Source organism: Anastrepha ludens, chromosome 2, assembly GCF_028408465.1.
Source record: "Anastrepha ludens isolate Willacy chromosome 2, idAnaLude1.1, whole genome shotgun sequence".
Classification (NCBI taxonomy): Eukaryota; Metazoa; Arthropoda; class Insecta; order Diptera; family Tephritidae; genus Anastrepha; species Anastrepha ludens.
This window is the reverse complement of record NC_071498.1, coordinates 2,763,566-2,782,543: the sequence shown is the minus strand read 5'-3', so window position 1 is coordinate 2,782,543 and position 18,978 is coordinate 2,763,566. Positions and strand designations below refer to the sequence as shown.

General features: G+C 34.4%; 1 protein-coding gene and 3 long non-coding RNA genes across 5 annotated transcripts; 1 reads left to right on the top strand and 3 right to left on the bottom strand.

Annotated features, from left to right (window-relative positions):
* Positions 1 to 24: 24 nt before the first annotated feature.
* LOC128861786 (uncharacterized) lies at positions 25 to 2,357 on the top strand. Its single transcript, XR_008454403.1, has 2 exons — positions 25 to 470; positions 1,359 to 2,357. It is a non-coding gene; the product is annotated as an uncharacterized LOC128861786 (long non-coding RNA).
* Positions 2,358 to 6,648: 4,291 nt separating this feature from the next.
* LOC128861777 (uncharacterized) lies at positions 6,649 to 8,011 on the bottom strand. Its single transcript, XM_054100160.1, has 4 exons — positions 7,778 to 8,011; positions 7,496 to 7,720; positions 7,365 to 7,427; positions 6,649 to 7,302 (listed from the first exon to the last, which is right to left on the bottom strand). The coding sequence occupies exons 1-4, from the start codon at positions 7,820 to 7,822 to the stop codon at positions 7,144 to 7,146; spliced, it is 492 nt and encodes a 163-aa protein (XP_053956135.1). The 5' UTR covers positions 7,823 to 8,011; the 3' UTR covers positions 6,649 to 7,143.
* Positions 8,012 to 11,144: 3,133 nt separating this feature from the next.
* LOC128861803 (uncharacterized) lies at positions 11,145 to 18,158 on the bottom strand. Its single transcript, XR_008454406.1, has 3 exons — positions 17,740 to 18,158; positions 11,548 to 11,952; positions 11,145 to 11,497 (listed from the first exon to the last, which is right to left on the bottom strand). It is a non-coding gene; the product is annotated as an uncharacterized LOC128861803 (long non-coding RNA).
* On the bottom strand, positions 16,272 to 17,561 carry LOC128861793 (uncharacterized). Of its 2 annotated transcripts, none has more exons than XR_008454404.1 (2): positions 16,998 to 17,561; positions 16,272 to 16,907 (listed from the first exon to the last, which is right to left on the bottom strand). It is a non-coding gene; the product is annotated as an uncharacterized LOC128861793 (long non-coding RNA). The 2 variants fall into 2 exon arrangements; XR_008454405.1 differs by having other exon boundaries at positions 16,272 to 16,884.
* Positions 18,159 to 18,978: the final 820 nt, after the last annotated feature.

Sequence of the window (18,978 nt, the reverse complement as noted above, 5' to 3'; positions counted from 1 at the left end):
TATGTTTTTGTATTTTAATTGCAGATAATTTTTCGACTTTTGTTGTTAATGAACAGACGAACAAAATCCCATATGTACGTACTCAAATTATAAAAAGCGAGCGGAAAAATATTACACGTCAAACGTCGGCAATAAAAAAATAACAAAGATAAAATAGACAAGTTATGTATTGTATAAAAAATTGGTATAATTTGAGGTTGCAAATACCCTGCAGGGAAAATACTCGCTAGTACCGAACTATGTAGTTCGCGTTCCTTATCTTACCCATATAAGCAACTGGATATCATTAAACAGTACAAGCAAACCAGTTTCAAATATTTTTTCATAATGAATATGATAAGTTTTATGAATTAACAAATTTACTCTTTATAAAATTAAATTGGAACATATTTGACCACCCAACCCAATTCGAACCAACTACTTCACGAGTGACTCGACGCCTGTGCTGTAATACAGCTCTTGTACGTTAGGTAAGCCTGTAATATGCCAATAATGATAGAGTACAAGATTATATAGATAAAAGAGAAAAAATGAGCGCAACTTTGCCGTAATGCAAGTGTAGATAATGTATGTGAGAGAACTAAGAAGAGGGTGTCAAAAAAGCGTAGTTTCAGAAACAAAAACGCAAAATGATATTAGGTTTAGATGCATCAGTCCTTAACAAAAAATGCCAATTTGACTCAACATCAAAAAATCTAGTTGAAGCAATGAGAAAATAAAAGGGAGAGAGAGAAACACATCAAAATATATTGAAAAACAAAAAAAAAAAAAAATACAAATATTCATTGTTCTTCACATTTTGCACACAAAATGAAGCGAAGTTGCTATCACATTAACACAAGCCTGTGAGTGCTAATGTAAACATGGAAGATACTCTATATCAAATAGCTCCGGCGCACGCTCGTGCATCCATGTCCAGCAGCTTATATGTGTGCGTGTCGGGTGACACAGGTACTTGCTTCGTGTCACACATACTTGTTGTCGGCTTTTGCTTGATGGAAATCAAAAATTTTTGTTTTTTTTCGCTTTGCATGACCGTGTCGCAGTCTGCATGACATGCAGGAGTGTCTCAGTTTGTGCTGTATAACTGCTGCAGTTACAAGCAACAACAAACCATCTTCCGAAGACGACATATTTACGTGCGCACGCTACGAACACTCAATTCAAATTCAAAACACATATAAGCTGCTGGACATGCATGCATGAGCGTGTCCCGGAGTTAAAACATTTGCTTAAAAAAATTAATGTGTGTGTGATGCCAAAGTGATGGTCGCACTCACTGTCTACAACTACGATAAATTCTATTAAACCCTCTTTCTTTATTCTTATTGAGGCATTAATTTTATAATATATTTCAGTCTCAATCACGGGAACGCATGGAGTTTTGAGGGGTAACGTTCTCTGCTCGATAAGCTTCGCAATTGTCAATATCGTTCAAGTCCCGAATCAGAGATCTGTTTCACTAGCGTAAGATTTACCTGCAGGGCACACACTTGTATATATATATACAAATATATATGAACTCAATGCCAATGGCATAAGATTGGGCTGACATATATACATACACACGTACTACATACATAACATATAAATATATAAAAATGTAAATAATTTTCAAAAGCTCCCGCTCTTGAAACATTTGCCAGTAAAAGTGCTCAACATGTCGAAAATTTATCTTTTATATATAATAACGAAGAAATGGTGATATTATTAAGTAGTGAATTTATAATTAAAAAACATGATCTTTTTTTTTTCTAACTGCAAGCTGAATTAATTTTGAATTTAAATTGTCTCTAAGCTAAGAAAACTAATCAAACATACCAAAATAGAGTAGCAAAAATTGTTAAACGCACAAATTACGTACACAGAAAATATTTATGTATATAGGAAAAAAACTGTATATGCATAATAATATATTAATGAAAGTGAAATTTTTTTTCGTTTATGCAGATTTTTATTTTTAACTACAAGCTATTGTATTTGAATAGTGTTTTTTTTGTTTTTGTTTCTTTACTCCGATTCGCAAATGATTTAAAGCACAAGCACATATACTTTTTAATGTTTATCTCAAACAGGTTTTAAGCATAAAAAGAACTTAACAACTGCAACACACATACGTAAATATGAGAGGCTGTAAACTTGATTTATTACACAAAGCACCAACTTAGCAACTAGTTTTGATTCTGAGATATATTATTTTAAAGTGATACAATTTACTTGTAGAGTTACAAAATGTGCACGCATACATACATACATACGTATGTAGGACAAAGATGTGCTTGTATGCAGTGGCGAAAGTTAAACAAAACGATTTGTATTGGTAACTTAATTTTCAATAAAGAGATTGTAAAAAGGTGTATATTGCGTACTGTTTCTACAATCTACTTGCACTCGTATAGTCCTTAACTTTTCCACTGTTACATAGGTTCGCACACGAGGTAACAACATTAGGGTTACAACCCCACCAAGGCTGATAGCAGTGGCGTAACTACAACATCTGGGGCCCGTGGCAAATTCTTATGATGGGGCCCTATCAATAAAAATCGCCACGTTGTACTCAGTTTGATTAAAAAAACAAATTTTATTTCAACAGATGATTTTAATAAACAAAACAGCAATTTAATTTCAATAAGTTATTTATTAATCTTTTTTTCGAGATTTCTGTTCCGCAAAAGTGTCTATTTTAGTTTTGAAAATTATCTTTCAGCACTAGATCACAGGAATTGAGAGAAATAACATTAATGCAATGCATACTTCAGGAAAGCTGCAAGTCATAAAAAATTTTGTATTATTATATTAATAAATCAGCAAGGTCTCTAATACACGACAATTTTTCTATTTCGTCCCTGAAGGTGGATCGAAAACTTAGAATTTTTCTGCCAAATGATTCAGATATGTCTTTTTTATAAATCTCAACAAATTCTAGAGCTTTTTTTAATAGATCAGTGTCATTTAAAACTTTTAACGTGGAAGGCTGTAAAACATTGAAATTTTAAACAATTTCATTCATTGGAATGAAACGCGCTTTCAGTTGGTTTATAATGATGTCCAATACTCGATAAAATATATTCACTCTGAACAAACTTTCCGCATCTTGGAGGCGCCCATCTTCGCAGAGCTTCCTCTGACGAGTATTAGAAAATTCAAGGGTGATGGACCATATTTTAGCTACACTATTTTCTTCCAACTTCAATTTTTCAAATTCATGTCGATACCTTTCCAATACTTCTAGGCAGATTTTCAAACGTTTTACGGCATTTGAAAGTTTGGTGGTTTTAGACTGAAGTGCTTTAGGGGCTGCATCGATAGTAAGTAGAATCTTACAATGGAAACCCAGTAACATAACAAAATTTTAGTTTTCGATCTTCTTTTTGAGTGAAACAGCTTCATTTCATTCATCTGATTTGCAATTTAACAGGATTGCGCTTTTTGTACTTCAACAAACCGAACTTTTAAAGCAAAAACGGCATCATAACGTCCTGCCCATCTAGTAGGGTTTAATGTTTTCAATGTTATTGAATTTGAAGACTCACTTTCTTCATTAGATATCAAACTTGATAAAAGATTCCATCTTTTGATACTATGCCCAAAAAAATTATAAATTTGTTGAATTGTTTCAAAAAAATGTTGTATATCAATAACCTCTCTCCTCTCCTTGAGTACTAGATTTAAATTATGGGCAGCACAGTGAACATATACGGCATTTGGCTCAACATCTTTTATGAGTTTTTGAACTCCACTATAAGTCCCTTTCTTTGTGTTAGCACCATCATATCCTTGTCCTCGATATTTATTTAGAGGAATGTTTTTGTCATTTATGGATTTAATAATTTGCTTGGACATTGCTAAGGCAGTTTGATCCTTAACTTCATGAAATCCCAAAAATGTTTCTTTAATGACAAGCGCCTTAGGCATCCCATTACAATCTTTTTCGATCATACAATAACGGTACAGTTCACACATTTGATCAATTTTTGAAATATCTTGCGTTGTATCGAATATGATAGAGTAGAATGGTGCTTCATTTATTTCATTTTCAAATGCATTTTCTACTTTTAAAACCAGGACAGAAATAAACTCATTTTGTATTTTCGGACTTAAGTATTTTATTTGGCCCTTTGGTTTATTTAACAACTCTTGCAAAATCGGATCGTATTTTCCTAATAACTCAACAATACTCAAAAAGTTTCCTTTGGAGCTTGGATCACTGCTATCTGCGTTTTCTCTGTGGCCACGAAATGCTAAATTACATGTTGAAAGTGTCATCAAGGAGCCTAGAAAGTACTTGTATTGTACTTGATACGTAAGACAGGAATCCAGATGAATTTTTGATGTCTCGTGTCTTTGTATGCCATCTACAATATATTTCCAGTCAGCATAGCCCTCAATCCAAACATTTTGTATATTCTTCGATGCCCGATTTGCGAGTAACCAACACGGTTCACAATACGCACTCTGAAGTATTAAAGAATAGGAAAGCCATGTACGTTCAAGCTTGACGCCAGATTTGGAAACAATATAGTAATGTTCTTCTATAAAAGATATATTGTTACTATCTTTTAAGAAAGGGCCAATAGGTTTACAATGTCCGTTTTCAATCACGAACATTTCCACTTGATTAGTTATATATATACATATATAATTGGCGCGTAAACCCTTTTTGGATGTTTGGCCGAGCTCCTCCTCCTATTTGTGGTGTGCGTCTTGATGTTGTTCCACAAATGGAGGGACCTACAGTTTCAATCCGACTCCGAACGGCAGATATTTTTATGAGTAGCTTTTTCATGGCAGAAATACACTCGGAGGTTTGCCATTGCCTGCCGAGGGGCGACCGCTATTAGAAAAAAGTTATTCTTAATTTTGGCGTTTCGCCGAGATTCGAACCGACGTTCGCTCTGTGAATTGCGAATGTAGTCACGCACCAACCCATTCGACTACGGCGTCCGCTTTAAAATTACCCTCATCAGTAACATATGGCGAACATCTTTTTGCCGGTACCTTGTTGTGGTTGTTCTGGATCTGGATATTCACTGATGTTGGGTGCTGCATCTGATAACACTGGTGCACTTTTAGTAAGCTCCGATTCTTCACTTCTGGAGCACTGCTCAATCGATTTTTTATTATCTAAGTCATCATTTTTCAAGTACTGACTAATTTTAGGTACCTTTTTATTTTTTTCTTCAGTTTCCTTCTTTCTCTTTCGTTTTTCGCTCCCACTTAAATATTTTCTGGAACTAGACATTTTAATATTTAACTTTCCCAATAAACTTTACTTTGCCACTATTTTCATATTCAATAAAATAACAAAATCAAACATATGTACATACATATCACCAATCGTTAAAATACTCGCACAAAGAATACGCAGTCAGTGAAGCTCTCATAAAAAAATATCAAATCCGGGATTCCCCTAACATAGTGTGGCCAACTCACCCCCGCAGACGAAAAAAAAAACTAAATGGGGAATTCCCATTATTAATGCTCACCCGCTCTGCCAACGTTCCGCTCCAAAATATCTAGATACCAATGTATGCATTTTAAAATGAATAAGAACCTGCAATTATGGTATTTTGATTGACGGGTTTTTGACGGTCATAAGTAAGTAAAATTACTCGTCACGCGTGGTTCTCTAAAAATGAATAAACATCTTTTTGTTAAGTTCGGTTGAAATGCTTAACGATTTATTGATTGGATTTAAAGCAGAATTTATAAAATTATACTTTTCACATAAAATAAATTACTCATGTACGATATAAAAAAATTCTTGAGCTCGCGGCCTGTTGGCCCAGGGGCCCATGGCATTTTGCCACCCATGCCGCCCTATTGTTACGCCACTGGCTGATAGATTACAAGGCTACGAAGTTTGAAATGGAAAAAAGAGCGTAACTCTATTGTGACGTGGATGGAAGATAGTGCAAAAGAAAATACCAAGAAAAAAGTTTTTTTTTTTGTAAGCAAAAAGGCCAACAGCTGATTCTGCCTAATTTATTGAGAGCCGAGTAGCAGAACCGCAATTTTCTGCATGCTCTTAAATGCAAGAACAGTAGAATACCAGATCCGATTTCACTGCGAAGTCATGCCCCAAAAATATACCAACAAAAGGAAGAAAATTTACTTGTTTGTGAAGAGGAAAAGTAGGCAAAAGCAAGAGAAAGTTTTATGTCATTTGTGCTTTCAAAATTGAACACGCGGTGCTTCATATTCATTGTTTATTTTAAATCTTCACTACTTTACAATATTAACAAACATCATTGAATATTTCTTCTTCTTGATTGGCGCAATAACCGCTAAAGCGATTTTAGCCGAATTTAACAAAGCGCGACAGTCGTTTCTTTCTCGTGCTAACCAGCGCCAGTTGAACACACCAAGTGGAGTCAAGTCCTTCCTCACCTGATCTTTCCAATGCAGTGGAGGCATTCCTCTTTCGCTACTACCACCAGCTGGTACCGCATCGAATACTTTCAGAGCCGAAGCGTTTGTATGCATTCGGACGACCTGACCCAGCCAACGTAGCCGCTGGATCTTTATTCGCTGCGCTATGTCTATGTCGTCGTACAGCTCATACAGCTCACAGTTTCATCGCCTACGATACTTGCCGTCGCTAATGTGCAAAGGTACAAAAATCTTACGAACAAATCATGCCTCTTTCTTTTGTTTGTTTTTATAATATATGCTGAATGACATCGGCCTTGTCAAAATCGTGAAATATAAAGTAAGGATTTTTGGAAGACGCCACCGTCTCTATTCTATTCGCCTTGTCTCAATCTTGACTGTTAAAAATCTAAAAATTCAAATTTTAATCAAAGTATGCAGTTTCATAGTGAATTCAGTTTTAGTATCGGGTGTATTTTAACTGCATGAGAACTATCGATATCGATAACTATGGTTTGAGACCTGTGGTGCGATTCACTAACATATTTTATCGATATTCACTTTGTTATCTTTCCTTAACCACAATTTTTACGATTTTGCTATTCAGTAACCCATTTCATTACGAAAATCGACAAGACAAAATCAGCTGATTGGTTACGATGTCGATTATCGCAATCTAAACGACAATAATTTTGGTGTTGTTAAATCAAACGATAAAGAAGAATTAGTAATTTTAATCAGAACTGTGAAATTTTATGATCAAAAACTTATTTAAAAACTGCGAGTATGTCCTTTGAGTATTTGGCTTATGATTGGCGTTAGATTGTTGAATGTTTCCGCGGTAGCGCTTAAACCATTCCCCAATACGGCTATTGCCTCCGCCATCATTTTATTCGCCTGGGCACTTGCAGAGCTGCTTTCGGCTAAGATCTATTAAAAAATAGCAAGAACAATTAATAAAATGCCACTTTTATGTGTTGAAAATAAATTACCTTTAAAGCATCTGCTTGTTGTTTCGCGACTTCTACGTTTTCTACACTCGACTGGGCTAGCATCTATTAAAAAACAATCACCAATGACAAATATAATAAAATTATTTTACATAAAGTTCAAAAGAAATTACCTTTAGTGCATCTGCCTGTTTTTCTGCTATTTCCAAAAATTTCTTCCGAGCATCACCGTCTTCTTCCATGCGCTTTCTTTTCAAGCTCGCCCGTGGTGTTCTCCTGTCTGAGATGTGCGAATTACCTGACCTCAGCGTGAAATTTTCTGCAAGTGGCGTCCGTAAAGGCGACGGGGCTTCCGAAATCATGCTTTCATCTTTCACTTCGATACCCATTTGGATTACCTAACAATTTACACACCAGTAAGTTACACTTTAAAACATACACTTTATGCAATTTACCTCCTCTAGTGGAATATTTTCAGCTGTTGAATGGTGCCCATTCATATATTCTTCCCCTATAAGAGCAGACACCCGCCTCTCGAATTCCGTTAGGGGCTCCTCACTGATAGGCCTGTTTTCAGTTAAAGCTTGTTGCCTTCGCCGATTTCGTGCTTTGATGCTAGTGCGGCTTTTTAAGTCCCGCCATACCTTTTTAGGGAAATGATTAACATCTCTCTACTTTTAAGTAATAACACAATACAGAGAACGTTAAATATAGAGAATTCTCACGAGCTACGAATAGTGTGAATTGTCAAAAATGAAGTCTAACCGCCGCCGGGGTGTGGTGAAACTTTTAACAGAGATGTTTTACAGCGATTTCTCCTTTAGCATATTGGCCCTGCACAGTTTTTGGCCTCTGTAGGAAATCAAATTGACGAATAACTGACGGCATTTTGCAAAGTATTTGCTTGTGCATTTTTATGTTCCCTTGATAAACGAAAATTTATTCAATTTGTATTTTCAGACAAAGGTGATGAAGAAAAAATGATTGAATATTTATTATATGCGCCAACATTTCAAATCAAAGTAACTTTAATATTTTGATTTAATTTAAAAAAATTCATTATAAAACGACGTCTCACATTTTAGTATGTGCGTTTTAGTAAATTTAAAACTAAACAAATTTGATGAAAATTTTTACTAATTATTTGAGTCGAAACTAATTCATAGCATACAAGTGTTTTGGTATATCGACATATGTATTTACATTTGAATATGCATTTATTTGTTCCTTTGGCAAACCAAATCTTTTTCAATTTACATTTTATTACAGGGAATAATAATATACATACATTTGTATGTATGCATTTTGTAGATAGTATGAAACTTTAAAATAAATAAAGGAAAACTTCAATGAAACGTATTTGCATATATGGGACAACTAAGTTCAATTGCATCTTTATTAAATATGTATATGTTGCACGCATATGTGTGCACTGAAGCAACATGACCTACCTCACGAGCATCGCCTTATATTTCATGTAAATAACCTAATGATCAAATTCCTCCCTCACAAATGCTAAAACAAATTTCTTTTGAATACTCATGTACATATTTGTATGTACGTATGTACACTTGGTGCCCATATCCCTTCAAACAAATCAAAAAATTCTGTATACAAAACGCTTCATTACCAGGCACACAGGAAGATGGCATATGCAAATATAAATATTGAATTCAAGCAAAACAATGCTTATTAATATACACATATGCATGTACATACAACCGCACACACAGGGCATTCGCTTTATTCCTCAAAATGCGTATGTCGTTCAAAGCTAAAATTCTATGCCTAGCGACTACAAGAACAAAATGCAGTCATAGACGCAGGCGTAGCGGCCATCATTCTAGTTGCCATAGCGCTGAACAGTCGCGGCGGCGCCGAACAGCTTCAATTATTGTACTGTGCAACAAAAACTCATCATCAAAAAATTCATTAATAAATTCGAGCTCATAGTTCTAAGAGCAAGTACTTTCATTCATAAAACGAGCCGCCCATATGCCAATTTTCTCGACAATTCGAAAATAGTCAATATTGGAATATTTCGCGTAGAATTATTTGCCAATATTTGATAAATCTTCAATTTTTGTCAAGTCGAGTGCCCGCGGCATCGTACATATGTATGCATCAATATATGTATGTATGTAAATATGTGTTTCTAAATGCTCGAGAGCCGCAGCTGCTGCGCGTCAAGTGCGCGCATGAGCATACAGTAAGTTGCAGAAAAAACAAGCAGCTTAAAAAAAAGGTATGATTCGAATATTTTAATGCTAAGAGAAAATTTGGAAACAATTATTTTATGTTAACTGATAGTAGGCAAATAGTTAATTAGTAGATTACTTTACGTATGTAATTGAATTGATAAAAAGTGCACAAAACCTATGCATATATCTGCAAAGTTAGAAGCTTACTCTGAAACAGAGCATTTGTAGGTGCCTGTAAAATGTCAAGGTTACTGTACATACAATGCTGTGCCTATGAATGTGCGCTGCGCTTTTGAATGCGCGCTGGATTTCTTGAGAAGTTGTACCGTTTTATTTTGAGCTGTGGCTGGTGAGCATACATACACACTGCATATACATATGCGCAAATGTATATAAATTCACAAATTTACATTTGCTTATGCCATCTTCCTGTGCGCCTGGTAATGAAGCGTTTTCTATAGAGTATTTTGATTCAGTTGAAGGGAATTCTCAACAAAGTTTTACAGACACCAGACAGACAGACATAACATATGTATATAATTTTGGATGATTTGGAAAATTCAAATACATATATAGGTCATATCAAAAAGCTACCTAACATTCTATGCTTCTAATCACCAACAAATCCTTATCGACTGCTGCTAAATTTACAGAATTCAGCCCCTTACTGTTAACTTTGGTGAAAAATGTGGCTGTGGTGTATCTCGTGCGCAAAATGAGTACCCCTGAAAATTCCATACGTTCCTGTCATTGAGACTTCTCTATACATTAACGTTCTCTGCACAATATTTTCTTACCGTGTGCCATTGATTGACTGTCTTCACTGCTCCACCCAGACTATTTAAGTATAGTTGCTAGCTCGCTCCATTTTTTGTCGCATTCGAACTTACCATGGAGGCTGTGGAACCTAGATCCTGCTAGACCCGGGACTTCCATTAGGTAGTCGAGCATACGATTTAGCTGCTCAGGTGTGGCACGACTTCTTTTAGTAGCTGTCGATGCCATCCTAAAGCAATATACAAAAAGTATTAATAAAACAATAAATTCAATTAAACAGTTATATTATTGTACTTACTTTATGCAAATATAATTGGTAGAAAACACTTAAAATTGAATCTAACAGCTTGGCTAGTATGTTTCTTTATTCTTTTTCTTTGTGTTAGTCGCTCATTTTGACATTTAATTTGACAAAGATGCCACTCTCTATCAGTTTGAATAAATAGAAGAAAACAGCTGTTCAGTGTTAGTTAACATAAATTGGTGAATAGCACAATCGACGGTGCAATCGACATATACTGTCGACAAAACAAACAATTGTCGAATCGATAAGAGTTAGTGAATCGCACTACTGAGAATGGCAATTTGTGTTGACATTTCTATTCAGTAACGCTTGGCAAGTCATCATGATGAATCGGTTTACACGCTGACAGCAGAGAACGTAAATTCATAGAGAAGGCGCAGTCCCGGCCCGTTCCTCCTAACAAAATACGGGTAGGAAAATGAAATCAGCACACGTTAACAGTAGGAAATTAATTAATATGGCTGCCGGAGAGAAATGAGAGGGAGAGAGTGATACGCAAGTGTGAAAAAATGTAGTTTATATTAGCTTACATTTGCTTGCGTACAGAACATATTTGTTCATTTGATATGTCCATATGATTTGTATGCATGTTTACAGATTTGTTCTTTTTGGTCTTTTTATGAAAATTGCGCGTAATTGTATGTATGCATACAGCTATGGTCAAACGTTTAGCGCACTTAAAAAGAGTTCAATATAATGCTCGATTAAATGATATGAAACCAAAATAAATCCAGTTTTTTTAACTAAATATATTTAACACTTTATTATAAGACAAAATAACTTAAAGTAGACAGTTTTCCCTAGTAAAAATATGATAAAATAGAAGTAATTCTTATTTGGTCATAGTGGGATTTGGACAAAGACTTAGCGCAGTTTTGATTTCTGTAAAAAATCTGAAATATTTGTAAGAAATGAGAAAAGATTGTTGACTATTATTATTTACCATATCAATATTTGGTAGAATAGCCGTTATTCTGTATAACTCCTTCACACCTGCGTGGTAAACTCTCTATTAACTTTTGGCACCTGTCCAAAGGAATAGAGTTCCATGCTTCCTGTACACCTTCCCAAAGTTCATCGATATTTTTTAATTTTTTTTGTCCAACCATCGTCTTCACATCATTCCACAAGTTTTCGATTGGATTTAAATCCGGACTTTGTGCTGGCCAATCGAGCTGGGTAATATTTTCCTGCGAAAGCCAGTTTTTGACCACTCCCGCAGTATGTTTGGGATCGTTGTCGTGCATAAATATCCAATTTTTGCATGTTTGACTATTGCCATCTCATAAAGTCCATCCGTAATGTATTTATGAAATATGATATTCCAACCGCCCATGGCCACTGCAAGCTTTAAGGTCATTAGGAAATTATTTCATATTGATCAGAAGAATTCCAATTTTAAAATTTGCGCAAAATTGACGGAGGCTCTTATTTATCCAAGCAATTGTTATAATATAAGAACAATTTCGTAATTCGTGCTTTCACAAGTTTATATTTTTTTTCATTTCAGGAAATGTACAATAAATACCTATTATTTATAGTATTGTAATATATATATATGTACTATATATGAGTAGTTAACTTACTTGTTGGTAAAAATAAAAAATAGAGATTAAAAAAACTAGTGTTTAAATTTTCTTAAGGATAATAATATTTATTTGGTAAAAAGAACTTAAATGAACATATACCAATAATTTAATTCGACAGGATTTCCCTACAAAAGCAATATATTCGTTCAGCAAAATCAAATGAATATCTGCATATGAAAAATCGTTCATATGGACGTGCAAAAGCAAACACGCATATACAGTGGCTCACAGCTTATTTCGTGTGCCCGTTTATCAAAATAAAAAAGTTTAATATTTTTGTATAAACTTTATTTAGAAAAAAAACTTAAACGTACATTCAAAGATAAATTATTTCTTGTTACAAACATACATAAATAAACTTAAATTATTTCTTTTTAAGTAATATATTTATAGCAAAATCAAAATTATAAGTAAATCCACGTCACACCTTATTTCGTGTGCTTAACCAAACTAGAAAAAACATGATTTTTTTTTTTTTAATTTATTATGTTTTTACTAATCTAATATTTTGTAGGGTAGCCTTTTTGTTTTAATACAGCTTTTAACCGGGATTGCATGGAGCTAACAAGTTTTCTAGTGTATTCAGGAGATATTTTCTCCCACTCCACTTGCAATGCTGTTTTTAGATCTTGTTTGTTGCTTATGTTATGTTTTCTAATTTTTTGATCCAGAATATTCCATAAATTCTCAATTACATTGAGATCAGGTGATTGTGCTGGCGTTTTTACCACATGAGAGCAATTCCATATAAGCCACCGTTGCGCTAATTCCGACTTATGCTTCGGATCATTGTCCTGATAGAACCTGAACCTGTCCTGAATGCCTTATTTTTCAGCACTTTGTAGTAAATGATTTTTTAATAAATTCAAATAAACTGTTTTATCCATAATTTCGTCGATAAAAACCAAGTTTCCGACACCAGCTGTTGACATGCAGCCCCAAACCATTACATGGCCCCCACCGTGTTTTACTGTACCACGCAGATTCTTCAGGTCCAGCTCCGCGTTGGGCTTACGCCAAACGAAAGACTTTCCATCGGAACCAAAGAGGTTGAATTTGCTTTCGTCGGCGAAAATAACGTCATTCCAAAATGTTTCGTCTTTATTAACATGGTTTTCGGCAAACTCCACCCTTAATCTTCTGTTACGCTCATTAACAAACGGTTTGTTTCGAGCTGTACGACCATGGAATTCAGCTTTGCGCAGAATTCTTCTTATTGTTTCAGGATTACATGACTTATCAAGTACTTTTTCAACCTCTTTTGTCAAAGCTGGCGCACTAATTCGTTGGTCTTTTTTAATTTTTCTTAATATCCACCTTTTATCAGCTTCTGTAAAAATTTTGTTTGGAGCTTGGCGGCCTTTGTCAACCACTCTTTTTTCACGAGAAAAGCGTTGAATAATGTACTGTACTGTGGAAGTACTTAAATTTACAATTTGAGCAATTTTTATCTTCGACTTTCCATTTTTGTAATGCGTAATCACTAATTCGCGCCTTTCAATCGACGTACGACGACCCATCACGGTATTTTTAAATTAAGCTGGACAACCGACTACTTTCAATGTGTAAACTAAATAAGGATATAATCTAATATACTATGCAAAACAAATTTCCCATAATTGCTAACCGGTTTACTGGCGCCGATAACGGTAAAAGTGAACACACGAAATAAGCTGTGACGTCAATTTACCTAGTATTCTGTTTTTGTTGTAAATATTCTACTAAAGCGGAAAAAATTTGAATGCATTTATACATGTTTGTAATTAGAAATAATTTATCTTTGATTGTGCATTTAAATTTTTTTTAAAGTAAATCAAATAAAAATAAATTTACAATTCTTTCGTTTAACATACAGCCACACGAAATAGCTGTGAGCCACTGTACATAAATACATGCATACAAACTTCCATAGCCATACATACATATGAGTCTGCGAGCACTTGCGACAGAAAAAATATTTCGATTTGCTATTGCTGTCGAGAATTTAGAACACATATTTACATACATATATTGATGCATACATATGTACGGAGCCGCGGCCACTCGACTTGACAAAAATTCAAGATTTGCCAAATATTGGCAAATAAATCAACGCGAAATATTCCAATATTGACTATTTTCGAATTGTCGAGAAAATTGGCATATGGGCGGCTCGTTTTATGAATGAAAGTACTTGCTCTTAGAACTATGAGCTCGAATTTATCAATGAATTTTTCGATGATGAGTTTTTGTTGTACAGTACAAGAATTGAAACTGTTCGGCGCCGCCGCGACTGTTCAGCGCTATGTCAACTAGAATGATGGCCGCTACGCCTGCGCATAAGACTGCATTTTGTTCTTGTAGTCGCTAGGCTTAGAATTTTAGTTTTGGAAGCATACACATGTAGAGGAATAAAGTAAGTATGTGCGGTTATATATATATACGAATATTCATTGTTTTGCTTAGAACTTTTACGTGCATATGTACATTGTCCCAACATATGTATTCATATGTACATACATATATGCATACATACATACATATGTATATGTACGCGAATACCGTTTAGATGAGTTTTTTTGCATATGTTAGGAATATGTTTGCATACGTTTGTCTATTTGCTTTTGAATTTTTTATATGTAGATACATATGAGCTGTGTTTTGAGGCAGGTCAAGATTTTTTTCTGCCCACATGAATATGGATGGTAGATGGTATATATAATATATTCAACACTTTGTAGTATATGAATATACATACATATGGATATAAAAATTTAAAAAGGACACATATTGTTGAATAATAACCGTTGATGTAATTGAATGGTTTACAAAGCCAATTTTTTATGTGAATATTTTGAAATTATTTTGATAATGCACTTAATATCAATACAATTTAGTTAATTAGATACTTAAAATTTCACATTCAAGCATGCATATACTTAGAATTAATTTATTCATCTCACAAGAAATAATCCATTTGCGCATGCAAAATGCCGACGGCAAATAAGCATGAAAGAAAAATGTACAAGTCTTCTGTTATTTTCTTTTCCCTAACACCAAATCATGGCATTTTACATTTCAATGCAAACGCTATATTTATTTCTGTTGACTACGCTCCGCTATGTTAACTCTCTTCTGTTAACTTCCTACCCTCGTTTTGATGTGTTTTGACATTTAACCTGTCCATTCGTTCCTGCGCCTTCTCTATGAATTTACGTTCTCTGCTGACAGTAAATCGGTCCTTATTTCTCTCTGAGCAAGGAGCAGCCGTACGGAGAGTAAGGATCGCTATCGCGCCATGCTGACTCAATTTTTGTATCCAGCAATTAATCAGCTAAACATCGACGACATTCGGTTCCAACAGGATGTCGCAACTTCCCATACAGCTCGCTTAGCAATCGATTTATTGGACTGATCGAATGGACCATACCGGATATCATATGCCAAAAATAAATATATTGAAATTATCTACCAAATTATAATAAAAAATGCATTCCAACAATATTTCTGGTTTTTATTATCATTTTAAGTTCTCAAGCTCTTAAAAAAACACCTGATACAATAAGGCGTAAGTTTGAAGTCGCGCAAAAATCGCGTTGATTCCACGAAGGCAAGAATTTTCTTCTATATACATACATAAATATATGTTCGGAAATCTTTTATATGGAAAGGCTCAGCACCTCAGCCGAATTGTTTTTACATCAACAAGAATTTAAAGCCACTTGAAACTTACACTTTGTTATGCTAATATTGAATAAGCTATAAAACTGCATATAGAAATGTTTCTTGACCTATTATGAAGAGTGATCGCCGAGTCGCAGTAAAACTATTTAACGCTAATCATAACATATCCCCCATCGCCCTGGTAACAAAACGTTTTCTGGTCGAAAAAATACTTTGTTTAGTGGCTTAAGGTGTAAGTTGCAAGAAGCATAGCCGGGCTTTTACAGCGGGTGCGGTAAGCTTCTCTATTTCGTTGTTTTCGAAAAAATATCTTAAAGCTGTACTGAAAAACAGCTTTATTGCGTTTCCGCATGTTATCAACTGTATTTACGATATAAATTAACAGCCATGTCGCTGCGATTTATGTAGCACTTGGTTGTGATGTACAGTTGCGGACACGAAAGCAGCAGTACCAAAAATATATTTTTGAAAATCTATGATGTGATTACAAGGTGCTTATTATTATTTTGAAAAAATATTTACTCTCTAACTGAACACATATTTAAATAATTTCTATAACGAAAAACAATACTTTTTATAACAAAGTTTGAAATTCAGGGTTAACACCAAAGTAGTAGTGGTCATATAAGTAAGGCAGTTTGACCAAGCTTAAAAGAAAAACTGTATTGCCAAAGTTTGCAGATACAAAATTTTAACTTATATTTAGTTAAATTTCCCAATTTTTTTTAATGGCAGTACAATGATGGGCCATTGAGCCTACCAATTGATCACGCCGCTGCATCTGGATCTTCAGCCACGCATCTTTAACAATTTCCCAAAGTTGTTGATAGTTACTCGGTTTGGCATTGCGTACAGCTCTTTTTCAGTCCCCCCCACAGATTTTTTATTGATTGAGGTCGGGGGATTGAGATGGCCGTTCCATAACCAAAAATAAAATTGCATTTGCGCGAAACCAATCCTTGACCTTCCGACTCGTGTGTTTAGCGTAATTATCTCGCTGGTAGACCCATTTTATTGGCATTTCCTCTCTGCAATACGGCAACATAACATTCTGCATTATTTCCACATACAAATTGGTGTCCATTATGCCATCAATTTTGTATCTGGGTCCTGCGCAATAATATGAAAAACATCCTCCTACCATTATTTTTAAGTTCACCTCATTTTTAATTTGTATGGCTCACTTCATGGGATTCTCTTTGGAGCACCTTACAATTTTGCGGTTGTCTTGCAGGGAAGTTTTTCGTTTTTCTCCTGTTTTTTCGGCCTTTTCCACAAATTTGATTGGATTTAAATCTTCTATCTGCTCTCAATTTCAGAATCTGCTTTCGTTGTTCTGTGATGCAGTGTTTCGCTCGACCCACTATAGTCCATAGATGACTAGATGTGAAACTCTTTTTCTCGTGAGAGCGCTGGAAAATGTGCATTTTTTATAACATTTTCCAATATTTTGCCACACCGGTAGAAACATGAATTGGGTATTTTTGAACCAAAGGTCTGGAATTTTTAGTTTCCATACCACCATTGAGGTTAGTATTTAGTGTGCGGTTGCCCAATAGCCTTATATCACTCGTAACCCCCAACATATACTAAAAATAAGCACAATCCGTATGAAATATGTACATAAATAAGCAAAAAATTTAAAAATTTATATGTAAATGAAATTATTTAAAACTGAAATACAAAAGTAATTTAATAATAATAAAGTAATGAACGCGATAAACATAAGTTATAATTAAAAACATGACTTATTGCGATTTTTTAATATATCACAGAAAGGGGGTAACAAAAAACAAAAATTCTCAAACAACGAACAGAATAAGTTAAAGCAGATTACTTTTAATCTTCGTAAAATATCTCAAACTCAAATTAAATTCCCTTACCTACGCTTTTCACTCATAGAATATTTACGTATATACCAATTTACAGACATAAACCAACATACAGATTTCAATAAAAGCACATGTATGTACGAGTAAAATGTATTCATATGCATATGTGCATAAGACTAATTAAAGTAGAAGTTGAAAAGGATATAAAAGGCTTTGAAAAATTCTAAAACTCCCTTCAATTTAAATTATTACGTTTCAATTGAATTAATTTTAAGACAAATAATTGTAAACATTTCAACACGTCATTTCTCCATTAAGCAAAAACGAACTGTTTTCGTCTGTTATTTTCGGCGCGTTTCTTCTGGCAGTCTGCCATTTCGCCTATCAGCTGTTCAAAATCCCATAATGTGTGAGTGCTGCCAAGTTTTGAAAAGTCCTCATGGGCGCGCTCTCTCTCAAAATGAATAAGTTTCACATCAAGGCGAATTTATTACAGGTGACAGCAAACACATATAAGTAAAACCCTACATGTATTTGTTGTTGCGTTTGGTGCAAGCATCATGTCAAAATCAGCAAGCAAATGTAAACATACGAATGTAGGCATACCAATACATACAAACAAAGCATATCATTTTGACGTAAGCCATACCTACGGCGAAAAATTCAGCTGGGTGAATGCTGTCACCTTATTAAATCCACCTTGTTTCACATCTAGTCATCTATGTTATCTATGCTATAGTCAAAACATAAGAAATATATGCATGACACTCACTAAGAAAAAACGTACTTTTTTCTATATCAGTGAAAAATTTTAAACTGAAGGCACTGCTATTTCAATGTTGCACTTAAAAATGTAATGACGCCAACCATTATTTACGTAGTTGCCAGATTTGTTCAGATAAACTCTACACATCTGAAATCCCCTAAACCTTCGTAGATATTGGTATTGAAATTTTCTTTTGTTTGTTTTATAGGGCAAAAATATATGACTTCAAAATAATTTTTCAAGGGTATTGCTATTTTCATGTTCACAGCTGAGCACCGAAAGATTGATATTGTGCAATGGGCCCATACTTAATGTTCGATTAAAATGTGTAGAACTTATCGCTTGGTATTTTTTAGATTTATCAACTCTTATGATATGTAATAATTTTCTGTGAATATAAATAGGTTTTGACTGAAAATATTTATGTATATAAAGAAAAATATTTCTGAAAATAAATTGGGGTAAAACGTAATTTGAAACATTTGGAAAGATCTAATAATTAGGAAACTCATTTAGATTCCCGC

Excerpts from the sequence above, each read along its gene's own strand:
- LOC128861777 (XM_054100160.1), bottom strand. The coding sequence starts at position 7,822 with ATGAATGGGCACCATTCAACAGCTGAAAATATTCCACTAGAGGAG. Across the intron at positions 7,721-7,777 it reads AAAATATTCCACTAGAGGAG|GTAATCCAAATGGGTATCGA; the intron begins GTAAATTGCATA and ends GTAAATTGTTAG. Across the intron at positions 7,303-7,364 it reads AACAAGCAGATGCTTTAAAG|ATCTTAGCCGAAAGCAGCTC; the intron begins GTAATTTATTTT and ends ATTTTTTAATAG.